This window comes from Stegostoma tigrinum, chromosome 8 (genome assembly GCF_030684315.1).
Source record: "Stegostoma tigrinum isolate sSteTig4 chromosome 8, sSteTig4.hap1, whole genome shotgun sequence".
Taxonomy (NCBI): Eukaryota; Metazoa; Chordata; class Chondrichthyes; order Orectolobiformes; family Stegostomatidae; genus Stegostoma; species Stegostoma tigrinum.
The window spans coordinates 80,202,595-80,223,130 of NC_081361.1; the positions used below are offsets into that span (position 1 = coordinate 80,202,595).

Genomic DNA, 20,536 nt, shown 5'->3' on the forward strand with positions numbered 1-20,536 from the left:
TTCTTTGAAAGTGGAGTCGCAGGTTGATAGGATAGTGAAGGAGGTGTTTGGTATGCTTGCCTTTATTGGTTAGTGCATTGACTATAAGAGCTGGGCGACAATAGACAATAGACAATAGGTGCTGGAGAAGGCCATTCGGCCCTTTGAGCCAGCACCACGGAGGATATTGATTAAGCCACTTTTGGAATACTGCATTCATTTCTGATCTCCCTGTTATAGGAAACATGTTGCTAAACTTGAAAGGGTTCAGAAAAGATTTACGAGGATGTTGCCCGGGTTGGAGGGTTTGAGCTGCAGGGAGAGGCTGAATAGGCTGGGGCTATCTTCCTGAAGCATTAGATGCTAAGGTGTGACCTTACAGAGATTTATAAAAGCATGAGGATAGGATGAATAGCCAAAGTCTTTGGTTCCCAGGGTAGGGGAGTCCAAAACTAGAGGGCATAGGTTTAAGGTGAGGGAGGAAACATTTAAAAGTGACTTAAGGAACAACTTTTTCCACACAGAAGGTACTGTGTGTATGATATGAGCTGCCAGAACAAGTGGTGGAGGCAGGTACAGTTACAACATTTAAAAGGCATCTGGATGGGTAAGAAATGTTTAGAGGGGTATTGGCCAAATGCTGGCAAATGGAACTAGATCAGTTTAGGATATTTGAACGATGGGTCTGCTTCTGTTCTGCACATCTGCATGACTCTAAGAGTTTATGAATGGGAAGCAGACTCCATGGGCTGAATGGCCTATTGCTGCTCCTAAGACTTCTGCTCCCAGGAAGGGTGAAGAATAATGGGGTGGATTAAAGGGCAGGCAGGAGGAGTGGGAACAGATAGGAAGGACAATCGATATTCACAGCAACATTGGTATGTCAGTCTGTGCACAGAATTGCCATTGACTGTATAATCATGGCTCTTCAAGCCCAACATCTCGAGTTCCCTTGTGCTGTGTGGTTCAGTATTTGAACGTTTATGCGCTGTAATTGTATACAGGCGGATGCTCTCCCCCTTACACCCCAGCCCCTTGGATCATGCTCCTGCTGCCTGGAGTTACAAAGCTGTCTGTATCGGTGATCATGACGCGGAGGATACGGAAACAAGTAAGCCTAACCTCGGTGAGGCGAAAGGCAGCACCCTGCGGGCAGCAGGGACTTGGCTGGTTCCTGAGCTGCTCGGAGAATCATGTCAGCTTCGGCTGTTTTCGTGCTCGACCTCAAGGGCAAGGTAAGGGGCGGACTGTGAGTCTTATTGAGAGTTTCAATGCTGTAATGTGAGCGAGTGAGGGAGAGGGACAGGGAGTGCTGTATCGGAGGACACAGGTGAACCTGCGTCAGTTTCACCTGAGCTTCGCAATTTCACTTGCGGGGTGTGGAAGTTCAAGTTCACTGAAAAGTCTGGAAACTTTGAAATAAGAACCAAAGTTTTTGTTTTCTCTCTGGGTTTGACGGTGTGTTTATTTTTAGCCGTAAAAGAAATGGAGAAAAAGTTCTGCCTAGAATTCAACACAGAACTATTTAAGGATTAGTTTTCATCATGGCTGTTCCTTTCAGTCTGTCCTTGAGACTCCGCCCCCAACACACACACACACCGATGTCCGGGGCTTGCTTGTCGGATTAGTTCCTTCGTGATCGCTTTTCAATGTGTTTGCAGAGAACTTGCTAAACTAACAGGAATGCTTCACCAGCCGCCCTCCCTGCGGGGCTCCCTGATGACAGTGTCAGACTCTGACGGCTCCCACCTCCCACGACATGCACCCCTCTGCATTTTGCTAACCTGAAGACTGCTGCTGATGAAATCTGTTTACATTTCCTTCTCGAAACATCTGTGCTGCGCCGTCACGCTTACAAGACACTATAAACTGAGGCTCAAGTGAGGTGGCGAATATCCGGAAAATGTTATTCCAATTAAAGTACTGAAATGGAATCCCAGCCTCGTCTCCTCCTTTTGAGTGTCGCTGCTTTTGCTGAATTCCTCTCTGCGGTACCTTCTGCTGTAATTGACATGCTAAAGGACAGGAGCCGCCTACACAGTGGGCAGCTCAGAGCTAAATGCCTGGTGAAATGGATATTAGGATCCCAAACAAAATGTTCATCCAGGTTGGGGCAGCGAAAGATCATTCAGCATTACAGTCATAGTGATGTACGGAACAAAGACAGACCCTTCGGTCCATCTAAGATAACGAAGAGCTGGATGAACACAGCAGGCCAAGCAGCATCTTAGGAGCACAACAGCTGACGTTTTGGGCCTAGACCCTTCATCAGGAAAGGGGGAATGGGGAGAGGGTTCTGGAATAAATAGGGAGAGAGGGGGAGGCGGACCGAAGATGGATAGAGGAGAAGATAGGTAGGGAGGGGATAGGTCAGTCCATGGAGGATGGACAGGTCAAGGGGGCAGGATGAGGTTAGTAGGTAGGAAATGGGGGTGTGGCTTGAGATGGGAGAAGTGGGTAGGTGAGAGGAAGAACAAGTTAGGGAGGCGGGGACGAGTTGGGCTGGTTTTGGGATGCAGTGGAGGGAGGGGAGATTTTGAAGCTGGTGAAATCCACATTGATACCACTGGGCTGCAGGTTTCCCAAGCGGAATATGAGTTGCTGTTCCTGCAACCTTCGGGTGGCATCATTGTGGCACTGCAGGAGGCCCATGATGGACATGTCGTCTAAGGAATGGGAGGGGGAGTTAAAATGGTTCGCGACTGGGAAGTGCATTGTTTATTGCGAACCGAGCGTAGGTGTTCTGCAAAGCGGCCCCCAAGCCTCCGCTTGGTTTCCCCAATGTAGAGGAAGCCACACCGTGTACAGCAGATACAATATACCACATTGGCAGAGGTGCAGGTGAACATCTGCTTGACATGGAAGGTCATCTTGGGGCCTGCGATGGAGGTGTGGGGGCAAGTGTAGCACTTCCTGCGGTTGCAGGGGAAGGTGCCGGGTGTGGTGGGGTTGGAGGGGAGTATGGAGTGGACAAGGGAGTCACGGAGAGAGTGGTCACTCCGGAAAGCAGACAAGGGTGGGGTGGAAAAATGTCTTGGGTGGTGGGGTCGGATTGTATATGGCAAAAGTGTTTGAGAATGATGTGTTGGATCCAGAGGTTGGTGGGGTGGTATGTGAGGATGAAGGGGATTCTCTTTTGTTGGTTATTGCAGGGACAGGGTGCGAGAGATGAGTTGCGGGAGACATGCTCGCGGGTGTTCTCGACCACTGCGGGGGGGACTGTTGCAGTCCTCGAAGAATGAGGACATCTGAGAGGGAGAGGACTCCTCAGACTCCCATGTGCTCCTAAGATGCTGCTGGCCTGCTGTGTTCATCCACCTCCACACTTTGTTATCTTAGAAAATGTTGGTGTTGTGGAATTGTTAGTTAATTATAGCATTAAAAAAGAAGTGATGGATGACTTTAGTTTAGAATCCTGGAGATAGAAATGGTTTGGGTAGAGATAGAAAGGATAAAGGCAAGAAGTCACTTGGGGAAGTAGCGTACAGGTGCCTAACAGTAACCACATTTTCGGGTGGAATTTATGGGAAGAAATATTGGGAATTCATCTTAAAGGCACGGTATAATCATGGGAGATTTTAATTTGCAAATAGATTAGGAAAAATGAGATGGGTAAATGTGGCCTAGATGAGGAATTCCTGGAATGTTTTTGGGAGCATTTGTTAAAACAGAATGATCTGGTGTCAACCAGACAGTGGCGACATGAAACCTGGTACTATGTTAAGCATGGTGCACTTGGTGTGTGTTGGAGTTTACATGTATTAAAAGGATTTATTCTTTGCAGACAGGGAAGAGCATGTACATGTTCTGTGCCTACTTTAAATCAACAAATAGTTGTTAGTCATTTGCTGGTTCATTTCTCAGGGAAATGCCTCAACTGGTTTAAAATTTAAACAGAAACAGTTAGTTAATTGTCAAACATCATTAATTGGTGCTATTAGCATGGCAACATCACTGATAATCAGAGTCCACTTAAAAAAAAAAGCAGCATGGTTTAAAGAGATAGTAGGAACTGCAGATGCTGGAGAATCTGCGATAACAAGGTGTAGAACTGGTTGAACACAGCAGGCCAAGCTGCATCATAGGAGCAGGAAACCTGACATTTCAGGCTTAGACCCTTCATCAGCTTTTCTGCTCCTCTGATGCTGCTTGGCCTGCTGTGTTCGTCCAGCTCTGCACCTTGTTATCTCAGCATGGTTTAAATGTTGGTTTCACCTTTTATTGATATTCTTTGAATTGTCCTGCTGAACGCAAGACAGAGTTTCGTCAAAAAAATTTTTTGGCTAAGAAATGACTTAAGTATATTGTAAGGGTGTGAAAGAAGAGCTAGCTCAGTGAATTGCCAGATTATATTAAATAATAGGTCAATAGAAACGAAGTGGCAGATTGTGAAGGGGATATTTCAAAAAAGAAAGAATAGGTATGTCCAATGTGTAAGAAAAATTCCAAGGGATGCATTCACCATTTGTGAAATTGACCTCTTTTCCTAAACTCTGTCTTCTATCAGTCAGCTAATGCTAATGTATACCAATCCATGCTAATATACTGCCCCCAACAGCATGGGCTGTTTTCGTATTAAGTAGTCTCATGGTCTACCTTACCAAAAGCCTTCTGGAAATCCTTGCATCATACGCACTGTTTCCCCTTTATCCCCATGCTTGTTACCTCCTCAAAGAATTGTAATAAATTTGTCAGGCAAATAAATCCCTTTCAAAAACAAAGTTGTTGGAAAGCTCAGCAGGTCTGGCAGATTGTGTGAAGGAGAGAACAGAGTTAACGTTTTGGCTCCAGTGACACTTCCTCAGAACCTGGAGGAAGTAAAAACAAGCCATGCGGGGCTGGAGGACAATCTACTTGGAAGCAGAGGTGGGGAGATCACCGAATAAAAATAAGATCAGTCACCATAGTAGATACAATGGTCTGATATGTCATGGTGGGGTCATGGTCCAGGGGAAGGTAGAAGGAGGTATCTGAGAGCTGGCGCTCAGCCTCTGCAATGTCGAGGTCAGTGCGCCAGACTACAACAGCACCACCCTTATTGGCAGGCTTGATGACAAAGTTAGGGTTAGATCTCAGTGCGTGGAATGCGGTCAGTTCGGAGGGAGATAGGTTGGATTTGGTGAGAGTGGTAGAGAATTTGAGGTGACCAATATCACACCGACAGTTCTCAATGAACAGATCGAGTGCAGGTAAAAGGCTGGAGGGAGGGGCCCAGGCGGAAGGAGAGTATTGGAACTGGGCGAAAGGGTCTGTAGGACGGGGAGAGGACTCTTGTCCACAGAAATGAGCATGGGGCAAAGACGGCAGAAGAAGAGTTGGCGTCAAATCGGGCCTGAAATTCGTTAAGATGGGGTTGCAGAGGAATAAAGCTGAGACCTTTGCTGAGAACAGGACATTCAGCGTTGGAGAGTGGAAGGTTAGGAGGGATGGTGAATACCTGAAAGTCGGTGGGATTGGGGGAGGGAAAGAGTCAGAGGGAAGGGGAGGGGAGGAAGGATCCAGAGGGCCATGGGTGTCTTTGAGTTGTTGCATCTTGTGGACCTTGCTGCCCAAAAGGAAAGGAAAAGTTTCTTGCTAGCATGACAAATTAGCCAGAGGATGAAGTGGAACCGTGGAGTGGAGCAACCCTGAGCCAGTGTGTTACGATGCAGTTGGAGAGAAAGGCTGAGAGTGTGCATGTGGCACCACATGGCACTGAGCTTGAATCTCAGGAGGTGGCATGAGCAGCTCTCTGTGGGACGTTGAACATCACGGAGATGTCTGTGATCCTGGGAGGATTCAAAACATGAGGGATGAAACTTCAGTTGGAACCCATCTGGGGTGAGTCTGTGCCGGAAGCAGTCACTGAGGAATGTGATATGGCTGTGGAAATGTGTTTTAGCAAATACTTGGTTAAACACCAGGAGTGACAATGAAATTAATGTCAATTGGCAAGGAGAGAGATTGGAATGGAAATCTCGTTGGAGAGAGGAGCAGGACTTCTTCAAGGTGACCATGCCTAGAAGAGATGTGGCAGTGAGTTAAATACTAAATAAAAACCAAAAGAACTGCTGATTCTGTAAATCAGGAACATAAACAAAATTACTGGAAAAGCTCAGCAGGTCTGGCCGCATCTGTGAAGGGAAAAACAGTTAACGTTTTTGGTCTGGTGACCCTTCCTCAGAACACAGATGCTGCCAGACCTGTTGAGTTTTCCAGCAACTTTGTTTTTTTTCCTGATTTACAGCATCCACAGCTCTTTTGGTGTTTTGTTTCAAAATAAAGTCCTTTGCAAGAAAAGCCAACGCTCCATTCACCTTTCACTTTAATTGCATATTGATGATGTCTCTGTTTTAAGACTTTCGAAATTAACTAACCTCCTATTTGCACAAATTCACATCCTTTGCCACACTTTTAATATTCACCGAGAGTATTGATATTTCTTTGTCATTTTATGCCTCCATGTGCAGACTCTTTGCAGGCAAAGAACATGGGAGGCCTTGTCACTGTGGTACTTGATGTGGTTATTAGTGACGGAGAAAGCTGATCTCGATCTGCAAGTTTCTGAGCAGTTGGGGCTGAGGGACTCTTGTTTAGGCAGGCTGCGTGATGGCAGAATCCTTCCATTGTCTGTGCCTTTTTTCTTAGCAGCCTTGCATAAGTTTGTTCAAAACTCGTAGGCTGCTTTTTTTGGTTGCTCTAAACCAGCCATCCCTGGTAGCCTGTGATAATGGGAACTGCAGATGCTGGAGAATCCAAGATAACAAAGTGTGGAGCTGGATGAACACAGCAGGCCAAGCAGCATCTCAGGCGCACAAAAGCTGACGTTTCGGGCCTAGACCCTTCATCAGAGGGGGGATGGGGAGAGGGAACTGGGATAAATAGGGAGAGAGGGGGAGGCGGACCGAAGATGGAGAGAAAAAAAGATAGGTAGAGAGGAGAGTATAGGTGAGGAGGTAGGGAGGGGATAGGTCAGTCCAGGGAAGACGGACAGGTCAAGGAGGCGGGATGAGGTGGTAGGTAGGAAATGGCGGTGCGGCTTGAGGTGGGAAGAAGGGATGGGTGAGAGGAAGAACAGGTTAGGGAAGCGGAGACAGGCTGGGCTGGTTTTGTGATGCAGTGGTGGAGGGGAGATTTTGAAGCTTGTGAAGTCCACATTGATACCATTGGGCTGCAGGGTTCCCAAGCGGAATATGAGTTGCTGTTCTTGCAACCTTTGGGTGGCATCATTGTGGCACTGCAGGAGGCCCGTGATAGACATGCCGTCTGAGGAATGGGAGGGGAGTTAAAATGGTTCGCGACTGGGGAGTGCAGTTGTTTGTTGCGAACCAAGCGGAGGTGTTCTGCAAAGTGGTCCCCAAGCCTCCGCTTGGTTTCCCCAATGTAGAGGAAGCCACACCGGGTACAATGGATACAATATACCACATTGGCAGATGTGCAGGTGAACATCTGCTTGACATGGAAGGTCTTCTTGGGGCCTGGGATGGAGGTGAGGGAGGAGGTTTGGGGGCAAGTGTAGCACTTCCTGCGGTTGCAGGGGTAGGTGCCAGGTGTGGTGGGGCTGGAGGGGAGTGTGGAGCGGACAAGGGAGTCACAGAGAGAGTGGTCTCTCCAGAAGGCAGACAAGGGTAGGGATGGAAAAATAGCTTGGGTGGTGGGGTGGGATTGTAGATGGCGGCAGTGTCGGAGGACGATGTGTTGTATCCGGAGGTTTGTGGTGTGGTGTGTGAGAACGAGGGGGATCCTCTGGGGTGGTTGTGGCGGGGGCGGGGTGTGAGGGATGTGTTGCAGGAAATGCGGGAGCCGGGGTCAAGGGCGTTCTCGACCACTGCGGGGGGAATGTTGCTGTCCTTGAAGAACGTGGACATCTGCGATGTGCGGGAGTGGAATGCCTCATCCTGGGAGCAGATGTGGTAGAGGCGGAGGAATTGGGAATAGGGGATGGAATTTTTGCAGGAGAGTGGGTGGGAGGAGGTGCATTCTAGGTAGCTGTTGGAGTCAGTGGGCTTGAAATGGACATGAGTTTCTAGCTGGTTACCTGAGATGGAGACTGAGAGGTCCAGGATGTCCATTTCAAGCCCACTGACTCCCACAGCTACCTAGAATACACCTCCTCCCACCCACTCTCCTGCAAAAATTCCATCCCCTATTCCCAATTCCTCCACCTCCACCGCATCTGCTCCCGCACATCCCAGATGTCCACGTTCTTCAAGGACCGCAACAGTCCCCCCGCAGTGGTCGAGAACGCCCTTGACCGTGTCTCCCGCATTTCCCGCAACACATCCCTCACACCCTGCCCTTGCCACAACCGCCCCCAGAGGAGCCCCCCTTGTTCTCACACACCACCCCACCAACCTCCGGATACAACACATCGTCCTCTGACACCTCCGCCATCTACAAGCGGACCCCACCACCCAAGATATTTTTGCATCCCCACCCTTGTCTGCCTTCCGGAGAGACCACTCTCTCCGCAACTCTCTTGTCCGCTCCACACTGCCCTCCAACCCCACCACACCCGGCACCTTCCCCTGCAACCGCAGGACGTGCTACACTTGCCCCCACACCTCCTCCCTCACCTCCATCCCAGGCCCCAAGATGACCTTCCATGTCAAGCCGATGTTCACCTGCACATCTGCCAATGTGGTGTATTGTATCCATTGTACCCGGTGTGGCTTCCTCTACATTGGGCAAACCAAGCAGAGGCTTGGGGACTGCTTTGCAGAACACCTCCGCTCTGGTCACAACAAACAACTGCACCCCCCAGTCGCGAACCATTTTAACTCCCCCTCCCATTCCTCAGACGACATGTCTATCATGGGCCTCCTGCAGTGCCACAATGATGCCACCCAAAGGTTGCAGGAACAGCAACTCATATTCCGCTTGGGAACCCTGCAGCCCAATGGTATCAATGTGGACTTCACAAGCTTCAAAATCTCCCCTTCACCACTGCATCACATAACCAGCCCAGCTCGTCCCCTCCCCCCACTGCATCCCAAAACCAGCCCAGCCTGTCTCCGCCTCCCTAACCTGTTTTTCCTCTCAGCCATCCCTTCCTCCCACCTCAAGCTGCACCTCCATTTCCTACCTACTAACCTCATCCCACCTCCTTGACCTGTCCGTCTTCCCTGGACTGACCTATCCCCTCCCTACCTCCTCACCTATACTCTCCTCTCTACCTATCTTGTTTTCTCTCCATCTTCAGTCCGCCTCCCCCTCTCTCCCTGTTTATTTCAGTTCCCTCTCCCCATCCCCCTCTCTGATGAAGGGTCTAGGCCCGAAACGTCAGCTTTTGTGCTCCTGAGATGCTGCTGGGCCTGCTGTGTTCATCCAGCTCCACACTTAGTTATCCCTGGTAGCCTCCTGTGCCTGTTAGTGACAGCCAGATTGAGTTACCTTTTCAGCTGTTCTTTTGAAGCATTTATGAGCTGGATCTCAATCTTGTTTACTGAAGCACGGCTCACCATTAACCACTGCTTTTGGTATTCTGACATCCTCCAAGCACAATCAATTTCCAGAGCAGCATATGTTTCAAGTGAATGCTGGAAAAATTGACTCTTTCCAGGAATTCATTGTTTATGATGTTTCTGACATTTTGAAGATGGTTTTGATGGACGTGCTACAGGAGTCTTATTTGTTTCTCAATCAAAGCCAGTGACCCTGACAAATTCAAGAGATGAATAATGACAATTGCTTTATATGCTTGAATTTTCTAGATACGCTGAAAGGTTTTGCCAGACATGATTTGAATGGCAGCTAAAGGCATCAGTGCCCTTGGACAAATCGACTGTATGTGCCCCGTTGACAAAAGCATCATTTGACTGAATGCTATTGAGAAACCATTCTATTACATTGAAGTTGCTGGTCTGTAATGAATTGTAATTTTCTTGGGCCGTGGGGATCATGGCAATCCTGATATCTGTAAATTAAAAGAGCAAAGTCATTTGTTGTCTCAGAGCATCACTTTACAATGGGCTGCATAATTGTTCGTGATCAGAGACTCAGTGATAGCTTTGGTATGTGTCAGTAGTTGTCACAGGTTGAAAGAGACTGCTGTCTGTTCAGAAGTTGGTGTATGCATTATCTGGACTGGCTTTGCCTTTGTTTTATTCTATGTTGGCATCGCTAACTAGGCCAGCATTTATTATCCATTCTTAATTGCTCAGAGGGCAGTTGAAAGCCAACCACATTGCTGTGGATCTGGAGTCATTGAAAATTTTCAATGCCAGATATAGCCTTACTTCACACCATCAGAGATGGAAAAGGAGAGTGCTCTGTATTGTCCTTTTGCTGACATTTGTGCAATTGATGGAGAATAGTGAGGAGAAACTTTGAACGATACCCCAATCTAGACAGTTTCTTCCAAAGTCAAATCTGAGCTGACAATGTCAAGATGTTCAGATGTATAGAAGAGATATGTAAGTCTATCAAGCACAGCATCTCCTTTTTGTAAACCATTGGCTGGAATCACAGGTATACCCAAGGACTTTGTGTGTGATTTTTAATTGTATTCGTAGTTGTATTAATTTCTCCATGGACTGATGATTCATCTGTCTCAGTCTCCATTTCCTGATGAGAGATATTTGCTTTCACCAATCAGATCTCTTATTTTTCTGACCATCCATACAAGATGGACTTTTTTTCTATGAGCAAGGCTACGCCATTTGTGGATTTTCGAAAAGTCTAAACATGGTAGTAAAGTCCAAATGGAGATCTTAGGGCCTCATAGAAGATATATGTTCCATATCTGCATATGTTTGTATTCTCTCAGCAAGTATTGCCCATTAAATTGTTTTGGATGACTCTAGTTGGGTTGTAGCATGCTTCAGACATTCCTCTCTGCAACTTTTGGAACCATCAGGGCATGGAAGTAATCTTTGCAACAAGTTTTTGCATTTCCATGCAATTTTTATCAAACCAGTCTTATGGTATGAGTGCTAATAATTTGCCCATTTGTTTCTTCTGTGTTGGATTTCAAACTTTTCTACCGGATTAATATCACTGCCCAGCTCGGTTAATATCACTGCCCACTGGGGAGTTGTCTTCAAACTAGCTCAGAAAATTACTTTTACTGAGAAGTAAAGTTGAGTAATTTTTAATAAGGCCAAAAGTATTTCCTTTTGCACAACAATTTGATTCTAAAGATAATAATACCTCGATGCAGCCCATCCACATTAGTGACAGTGCTATTTATAATTGTGTCTTTGACAATTTGGATTTGTGCCTTTCTATCACATCATCCGAGTAGCTAATAAATACAGTGAACAGTTGAGGCTCCAACTCACATCCTTATGGTGTACCACTAATCACACCCCACCAATTAGTGCCTGCACATTATCCTATTCTCTACTTCCTTTCGTTCTGCCAGTTTCCTGATTAGGTCAATAATTATCATCTGGCATTTTCTCTGAGCTGTTTATGGGAACACATTAAATGTCAATTGACTACAGTGATCGTACTTTAGCAATACGTCATTGGCGAGATTGCCGTAATTTTGTTCACAACCAGTAACTTCCTACGCTGAAAGGAGACAAAGCTAAAAGTCCGTGGTACTTACAGCTAAAACTTAACGATTTCATAGTTTTAGCTGTCTCAGTTCTGAGGAAGAGTCCCTGGACTTGAAATGTTAACTCTGATCTTTCCTTCACAGATGCTGCCAGACCTGCTGAGCTTTTCCAGCAACTTTGCTTTTATTCCTGATTTACGGCATCCGCAGTTCTTTTATTTTTAAAGCTGAGTGAAACCTAGCTTAATGACTGTGAGTTTCAATTGTGCAGTTTAGTTACTATGATTGTCAGTCACTGAATATATTTGCATGAGGCTGTCAATGTGTTTCGATTACACAAAAGACATGAAAAATAAACAGAGCCATTTTATATATGTGACAATTTTTAAAGATCTTATCATAAACAGCAAAATCAAAGATTCAGTCCATTTCCCAGGAGCATCATTTCGACTCTCAAACCCAGTGAAGTATCATTCCTGCCTTCGTTTTAAAATTTCTTACAGAACCGATGAGGTTGCAAATCATTCCTTCAGTGATTTCCCGCATATTTTTCAGACATAATTCTCTCCATTACTGTCTCCCCTATCCTGTTCCTGTCCCCTCAACAAACACAGACATGGACTACTTTGAGGCTGCTAAAACTGCTTATGACTTCTTCCTGATTTTAGTGGTCTGAAGACTTCACGATCCAAAAGTTGCACTTCTGCTGGGATGAAACTGTTCTCAGTGGATATGGCCTCCTTCTTCAGTCCTTCTCGTTCCTTCTTCCAGTGGCTTATCCTGATCTGAGTGGCCTCTGTTCATTCCCACAAGTAATGCTGTATTCCATAAATAAATGATTACTCTTTTATCCGTATCGGTGAGCAAATTTCTTGTTGGACTGAACACATACTGCAGTAAGAAATTCTCCTAAACACAACCTAGGCATGCTGGCTGTTTGTAGCTACCTGCAATCCAGTCTATATCTGGGTAATTAAAGTCTGGTATTATCGGTACTCTATATTGTTGGCATCTCTCTGTAATTTCCTTGCAGATTTTTTTCCTCTACATCCTACCCACTGGTTGGAAATCTGCAGATTACGCTGAGAGTTGTAATTTAACCCCTTTTGTTCCTCTGCTGTAACCAACTTAATTCAGTTCTTCAACCTACTGGGATTCTGCTTTTCTCCAGACTGTAAAGCTTTCCTTAACCAATATTGCCAGCCCTCATTTTTTCCCTTCCTTTTCTATCTTTTCTGAACACCTTGTACCCAGGAATATTTATCACCCAGTTGTGCCCTTCTTTGAGCCATGCTTTTGTCATCACCACAGCATATTTCCACAACGCAAACCGAACCTTTAACTCCTCAAACTCATTAACCATTCTCCGTGCGTTCACACAAATACACAATAACCCTGAATTAGATTTCTTATTTTCTCCCTTACTCTGAGTTTATCTATTTATTATTCTCTATGCTAGTGCCACCTGTCTCTCCAAATATTTTGTGCACCTCTAATGTTCTGTTCTGGTTCCAATATTACTGTGTTTCTGGGGGGGGGGGCGGTGGGGAAACTATTTCTCACATGGGTATTTCAGGTATGGAATGCACTGCCTGAAGATGTGGTCGAGGCGGGTTCAATTGAGGCGTTCAAGAGGGAATTGGATGGTCATTTGGATAGAAATGATGTGCAGCGATATTGGGAAAAGGCAGGAGATTAGCACTGGATAATAGGACCAGTGCAGCCTTAATGTGTCAAATTGCCCTTAGGGCAATTAGGGATGGACAATAAATGCTGCCTAGCCAGCGATGTCCTCATCCCGTTAATGAATAAAGAAAAAAATGGTGTAACTCTGCACCATAACAATTCTCTGATTCTACAATCTCTGCCAAGAACAGTTGTTTAGATATGTGTGAAATTAATTGAGGGAAGTTAGCTGCAGTATTGAATGGCTGTCTAATGTCACAGTCTGCCTGTTCTGCACGTTTTTTCATGCTCGTTCATTGCCCCACTGATGCTGTCAAAGAATATATGGCACATTTACTCCAAACCTGTATGTACTTCCATGAATGTCATTTTGGAGGTCTAAAGGTACTTGTAGTACCAAATAAAGAAATACAAATGATTCCAATTATGTACTGTCTGTTTCCATTTGTTAATGAGTTCAGAACAAGGGTCGTAAATGAGAGAGACACTATGAAAGCTGTATGGAGATTCCTAATGCAGGTGAAATAAAGAATTTAGGAAGAAACTCTTGACAAAGTGTTGAGATTGCAGAACTTGCTGCCGCTTAGTAGTTAAAGCAGATGTGAGGAATAAAAGTACATAGGATTACGCAGGCAAACCAAACCCGAAACATTAACTGATTTTTTTCACCACAGATGCTGCCAGACCAGCTGAGCTTTTCCAGCAACTTCTGTTTTTGTTGTCAATGAATAATTAGAGTGGGTGGAGACTTGTGTGGAGTATAAACAGTGGCAGGTACCAGGAATGTAGAGTGGTTTGTTTCTATGCTGTAAATTCCAGCATTCACTATAAAAGCCCCTTGTAACCACTATTCTTATAGCTCAGTTAAGTTCAAATAGAACAGCTCAAATAATAAATAAAAACTGAAAGAACTGCAGATGCTGTAAATTGGAAACAAAAGCAGAAGTTGCTAGGAAAGCTCAGCAAGTCTAGCAGCATCTGTGAAGAGAAATCAGAGTTAACGTTTCAGGTCTGGTGACCCTTCCTGAGAAATTCCTCACTTCTGAGGAAGGGTCACTGAACACAAAACATTAACTCTGATTTCTTTTGACAGAAGCTGCCAGATCTGCTGAACTTTTCCAATAACTTCTAAGGCCCAATAATAAGGTTGAATGCTTAGATGAATAGTGAAAAGCATAGCATTAAAATTTACCCATCCATTGGAATGATATTTAGAGCAAAAGCAAACCACAAGATTTAGAGGCAATCTATCTGAGCCAGTTATTTTTCAGCTGTTTTGTAATGGTATGTTTTCCTGTTTGGGAACTGCTGTACATCCCTAGGCACTAACCCTGTGTTATTCAGGATATCAAAGTGTGGAGCTGGATGAACACAGCAGGCCAAGCAGCATCTTAGGAGCACAAAAGCTGACGTTTCAGGCCTAGACCCTTTTCTGATTAATGATCTAGGTCCGAAAAATCAGCTTTCCTGCACCTAAGATGCTGCTTGGCCTGCTGTGTTCATCCAGCTCCACACTTTGTTACCTCGGATTCTCTAGCATCTGCAGTTACGATTATCCCTGTGTTGTTCAGGGCTCATTCTTTGTGTCTTTATATAAACAGCCTTAAAAAATACTACAGTATTATTATAACAAGCAGCAGCCAAATTAGCCTCAGGTTTTAGGTTCAGTTTCACATTATTGCACTGGTGCTTCCTAAAACAAAAAGTGGTTGAAGATTTTAAGAGTGATTCCAGGATGTAAACATGCAATCTGGGCCAATAGTTCAGCATAATTCTGAAAGAGTAGTGCACCGCAGAAGATGAGATAACAAGATGTAGAGCTGGATGAACACAGCAGGCCGAGCAGGAAAGCTGATGTTTTGGGCCGAGACCCTTCTGAAGAAGGGTCAAGACCTGAAAAACCAGCTTACCTGCTCCTCTGATGCTGCTTGGCCTGCTGTGTACATCCAGCTCTACACCTTGTTATTCTCAGATTCTCCAGCATCTGCCGTTCCTACTACCTCTGCACCATAAAAGGTTGTTTTTGCTAGTGTAATGACCATGTCTTTCGATTTTACATTAGTTTTGATTGTGAATCTAGTTGGGAAACAGACAATTTTACAACAAAGGACTGAGGAAAGAATTGCTGTATTTTAAAAAGTATACAAGCTACTGAAATATATTGTAAGACATGTTTACTCTGTTGCTTTGAAAGCAGTGGGAGCAAGTCTAAGGGATGATGGCCCAGCACTAGGTGAGATTCACCCGCCAACAAGCAGATTTGTGGAATTGTGACTATTTGTGGATGACAAAGGTCATCAGCCACACAAACTCTCTGAATGCTGGTAAATGAGCAGCTTAGGGATCTGACCAATAGAATGAGAAGATTCCTGAGCTCTGGAAGGGAGGTGGTGTGTATGTGTACGTGTCTGTCTCTAAAACATCTGAAGCTAAAGAAAGCCAGTTATCATCTACCAGAGAGACCATGAAACTATAAGAAATAGGAGCAGAAGTTGCCATTTTAAAATCCATTGATTCTGCTCCACCATTCAACGAGATCATGGCTGCTCTGATAATCTTCACCTCCACTCTCCTGCCTTTTCCCCCATAATGCAGATTATTATACTGATTAAAAATCTGTCTTCCACATACTTAATGGTCCATCCTTAACAGTCCTCAGTAGTAAAGAATTCCGCAGGTTCACAACCATCCGAGAGAAGAAAGACCTCCATCTCTGCCTTAAATGTGACAGCCCCCTTATTCTGAGATTATATCCTATAGTTTCTCACATAAGGAAGCAATCTTTCTGCATCTACCATCTCAGATCCTCACTTTAAGCTGTTGCTTTTACACAAAAAGTCATAGACATTGCAATTTGTGAACCAGTTACTCTGTGCATTTGGTGAGGAAGTGAAAGAACCTGAAGGAAAAGCTTGGATAGCTAAAGGACCTTGCTGAAACAAAAGGAACCCCTCCATCAAATCCTTAGGACTAGCATCATTGAATTGATTTCCCAGTATGTTTCTGCCCTCCATCCATTACATCAATGGATTTTGTCCATTTGTGTCAATTTGTTTGTGTATCAGGGGAATTTTAGCAGGGGGCTAGAGTTTTACCTGGTAGAAACGTATGCTGACATCACTTAGTTATTTACCTGTGGTTAGAATCTACTTATTTGTAATGAATAGGAGCTCCTGTATAGTATAGAAACCTGGTCTGCATTTTCTGTCAACTAGGGTCAATCCCACAGGGAATTTGAGGAGTTTGCATACTTTGATTAAAATTTTTAATCTTTGTGGATGTCTTTGGGAATAGTGGGGCTTGATACCCAGTGTGCTACTCCAGTGAGGTGTGACAGTTAGTTTGAACCTAGGACGCACTTAACACATGTTTGGACAGGACAATTCTCTTAATGAACTGGCTAATATTTATTCCTCAATACTACCAAGCCAAATACCAGTTATCCATCTTATTTGCTGTTTGTAAGACTCTGTTGTGCATAAATTGGTTGTCATGTTCATCATATAACTGCAGAAACCACACTTGAAAGTGTCACTACAAAGATTAATACTCAATAGATCTGCATTGTCTTTAATTTGCAATAATTATCTCGCATTGGAAGCCCCATAGTCACAAAGTTATTCAAACTGAGGGGATTTGGACACAATCTACAGAAAATGGCTATGAACTTTTAAAAGCTGTTACAGGAAAATGCAAATGTGCAGAAAAATGGCAAATGAATTTTAATACCTTTGTAATCTTTGCTATGTGTTTAAAAAATTGGATGGCATAACTGGTGAATGCTGTAGAAATAGCAAAGCCTGAGGTTGAAAGAGTACTGAAGTTGTTTCAGGCAGGGATTAAATGAACCAGAAGAGTTTGTTAAATAAAATGATCTGGGATTAAAGAAATTGCTGGCAGAATGCACAGAGATCTACCGTTAGAATCACAAGTAGATGATGCATTAATGCTTATGTTGAACTCTCTGGTTTCATCAGGGAAATGCACTCCTACTACAGTAGCACGAATGATATCTGTCTGTAATAGCCCTCAGCTCTTCAACAATATCTCTTGTCATTATTTGTAGTGCTTGTTTCCACTGAGTTTAGTGCATGAAATGTATGGTTTTGCTGTGGGCTTTTGGAAAAAGAAATTCTGTTTGTGGGACCTAGTTGTGTACAAATTGGTTATCTTATTCATCATATATCTGCAGTAACCACACTCGCAAGCAATTCTGTGGCTGAACTACAAAGATTAGTTCTGATTAGATCTGTATTGTCTTTTATAAAGAAGATGGGCATTGCTGATGAGGCAAGCATTTTCTAGCCATTTCGAACTGCCCTTGACTAGATGATAGGGGACCTCCTTAAGACATAATAAGAACAGGAGAAGGCCATTCAGCCTAATATGCCATTCAGTAGGATCATGGCTGATCCAACATTCCTCGCATCCACTTTCCCACCCTTTCCTCATAACAGTGGATTTCCCTACTAGTAAGAACCTATGTATCTCAGCCTTAAACGTACACATGGACTCTGCCTTTGAGTCCGTGAATGTGACCATCTTGAACCTGTGCTGGCCATTTGATCATAGGTGTTCTCACAGTGTTAGTGACTTGCGGGGTTTTGGCTAAGTGATGACGAAGGAATGGCCGTCTATTTTCAAGTGCATTACTTGGAAACCACTTGGGATAACAGTGTTCTTTTGGACATGCTGCTGTTTTCCAATTGTTTGGTAGAGATCATGAGTTTGGAATGTGTGCCTGTGGCAAAAGGATTGAAGATTGAATGTTTTAAGTTGATGGATGTCAGTCAAGTGGGTTGTATTGATCTGGATGGTGTCAAGTTTCCTGAACGTCATTGGAGCTGCTCTTATCCAGAAAACCGGAGGGAATACCATCATACTCCATACCCGTAGATAATGGAAAGCCTGTGACAAGTCTCTGCCCTCTCTGGAACTCAATCCCTCCATCAGGAATGGAGCATCTGACAATGATGGACCACGTCCCTGCCTCTTCAACAGCTAGTAAATGTTTCTGTTCGCTTTTACGATTTTCATATGGGTAAATACCCATGCCTTTAATCGCACACTTAAGGGCCTCAATTGATACAGGGTGTGTGTGCCATCCACAAACGTTCACACTGTGGAATTATCAGACAGTATTAGGGAGATGGGAGGGTTTGCCCTCCCATCTGATTAAATGCCTCCGCACAACCATAGCGAAGGCTCTTAAATTCCACCCAGTGAATTTAAATGAAAGGTCTGGTTCCCTTTAAGAAAAAGATGATAACACGATTGAGCTGCCTATGTGACGCTTGCCCTAAATGGTGCACCATGTCTGGAGTGCTGCCATACCTAATGGCTCTTTAGAAACACAATGAATCAATGGACAAAAGGTGTAAAGGCAGTTCAAGTAATATTATGGAGCATGGTGCAAATTGGCAATGAAGGCTCCTGGCCTCAGAGCCATGCAGTCATACAGCATAGAAACTGGCCTTTCGGCCCATTGTGTCTCTGACCAACAAACGTTAAACTACACTAAAACAATTTACCTACACCTGGTCCATAGCCGACGATGCCCTGGCATGTTAAGTGTACATCCAGATGCTTCTGAAATGTTGTTACAATACTTACCACTACCACCCTACCAGGCAGCATGTTCTATATTTCTACTTCCTTCTAGGTGAAAAATGTTTTCCTCTAAACCTCTTAATCTCACCTTGAACTTGTGCCCTCTGGCCTTAGACAGATTTGCCATGTGTTTCATGATGAGTTGCAGTTTCTCCTGTACAAAAAAAAATTACAAAACACCATTCATCATTTCATTTGCCCTTTGGCACATTACTTTAGCCCATGAATTCTAACATAAATACAAGGGGTGGCACATGCAAACTGATGATGGGCATGTGTCTTCACAGTGACCAGTGGGTGGAAACATTACAGGTGTAATGGGGCAGCTATCCTCATTTATTTCAAAGCTTGGATTAACACAGGCTGAATGCGTTCCTGATGGATTTCTAAACGTGTAACATTTTGAAATACAGCCTGCTGTCTTTATTTTACATTTTTAAAAATGTATGTTTCAGAATAAACAATTATAAACTTCATTCAAAATGGTATGTTTAGAGCTGGAGCTAATGAACTACACTTGACTTTCACTGGGGTTACTTGATCCAAGTCATTAAAGCACACTATGATCAATGCCAGTGATATGGTCACATTGTTCAGGGTCAACAATGTTGTATGCTCACAGTCCTGAATCTCATATTTGGCATATGTTATGGGGCTAGGATATCTGACTTGATTTGACATCAGTCATTATCCTTGAATTGTGAACATTTGGAGTGGACTTTGTGAATGAAAACCTTGAAGCCTCTTAATGCATTAGAAGATGGTGGAAAGGGGATGGAGAGATGTGTTTTTCATTTTTATTTCTTCACATACAAAAATAATAGGAGAAAAAGATCCAAAGTCAATATTTGCGTTCGGGGTCAAACAATATCTGTGCTTTATTGTTCTATGATCCTCTTGTATTTTAATTTATTTGCCACAGTTGTTAAATATGTTTTGTCAGTCATGCTGATTTCACACGCAGCTCTTACGCTTTCTTTGTTTTTTTTGTCAGGTCCTAATATGCAGAAACTACATGGGTGATGTAGATATGAATGAAATTGACTACTTCCTGCCGATGTTGATGCAGAAGGAGGATGAGGGGATTAGTTCCCCGTTCCTCATCCACGGACATGTTCACTTCCTCTGGATAAGGCACAATAACTTGTACTGTATCCTTTCAAGTGGTGGAAAACTTTTTTTTTGTAGCCCATAGGTTTAGTGCAGTATGAGAGGGAAATATTTACAATATCTTCAGCATTGAGGATTGTGGAAACCTGTTCTGTTTACCAACATGGTCGATCTTCTGTAGACTACTACCACCACCACCTGCGCCACCCCCCCCCCCCCCCGCCCCCCTCCCCACCGCCGCCACCAATCCTTCCCTGGTGACTGTGCTGACAACTGTTATTTGGAGGGGAAGCTCTGAGTCAATGTGTATTCCAGCCCTCCTTTAAGGATAAACAATTTATAGCATCTTCTTACCATAAGATGATTAGCCAAAAGGTATGTAGTGTTTTTATTAGAACAGATTTTTCACCTAGTTTATGTGCTCTTGGATTTGTTTGCTTGGAGTCAGGGGATGGATATGCTATTACCAGTGCCCCCAAGGAACAGTTATCATATGGTAGCCTGTGACTAAAAAAGGCAGGAGGCGACAATATAACAGTGGGGCAGTTGGAATTATTGCTGCTGTTACGCAATGCTATGCAGCTGGAGAGTCCACAATATTTTTGTACATACAGAACTATGTATAGGTAACGAATCTTCCAAATTGGGATGCGTTTGAATCAGGGTTGG

General features: G+C 44.2%; 1 protein-coding gene across 2 annotated transcripts in view; it reads left to right on the forward strand.

The window, feature by feature from the left end:
* The first annotated feature begins 1,086 nt into the window (after positions 1-1,086).
* LOC125456573 (AP-1 complex subunit mu-1-like) overlaps positions 1,087-20,536 on the forward strand; it is a 52,054-nt gene continuing 32,604 nt past the window's right edge. The window contains exons 1-2 of one of the 2 annotated variants that reach the window (XM_048539816.2): positions 1,087-1,214; positions 19,752-19,908. In XM_048539816.2, the coding sequence (XP_048395773.1) occupies positions 1,173-1,214; positions 19,752-19,908 (199 nt within the window). In that variant the 5' untranslated portion in view covers positions 1,087-1,172. The remainder of the gene's footprint in view (positions 1,215-19,751; positions 19,909-20,536) is intronic. The other variant, XM_048539817.2, reaches the window with a different exon arrangement.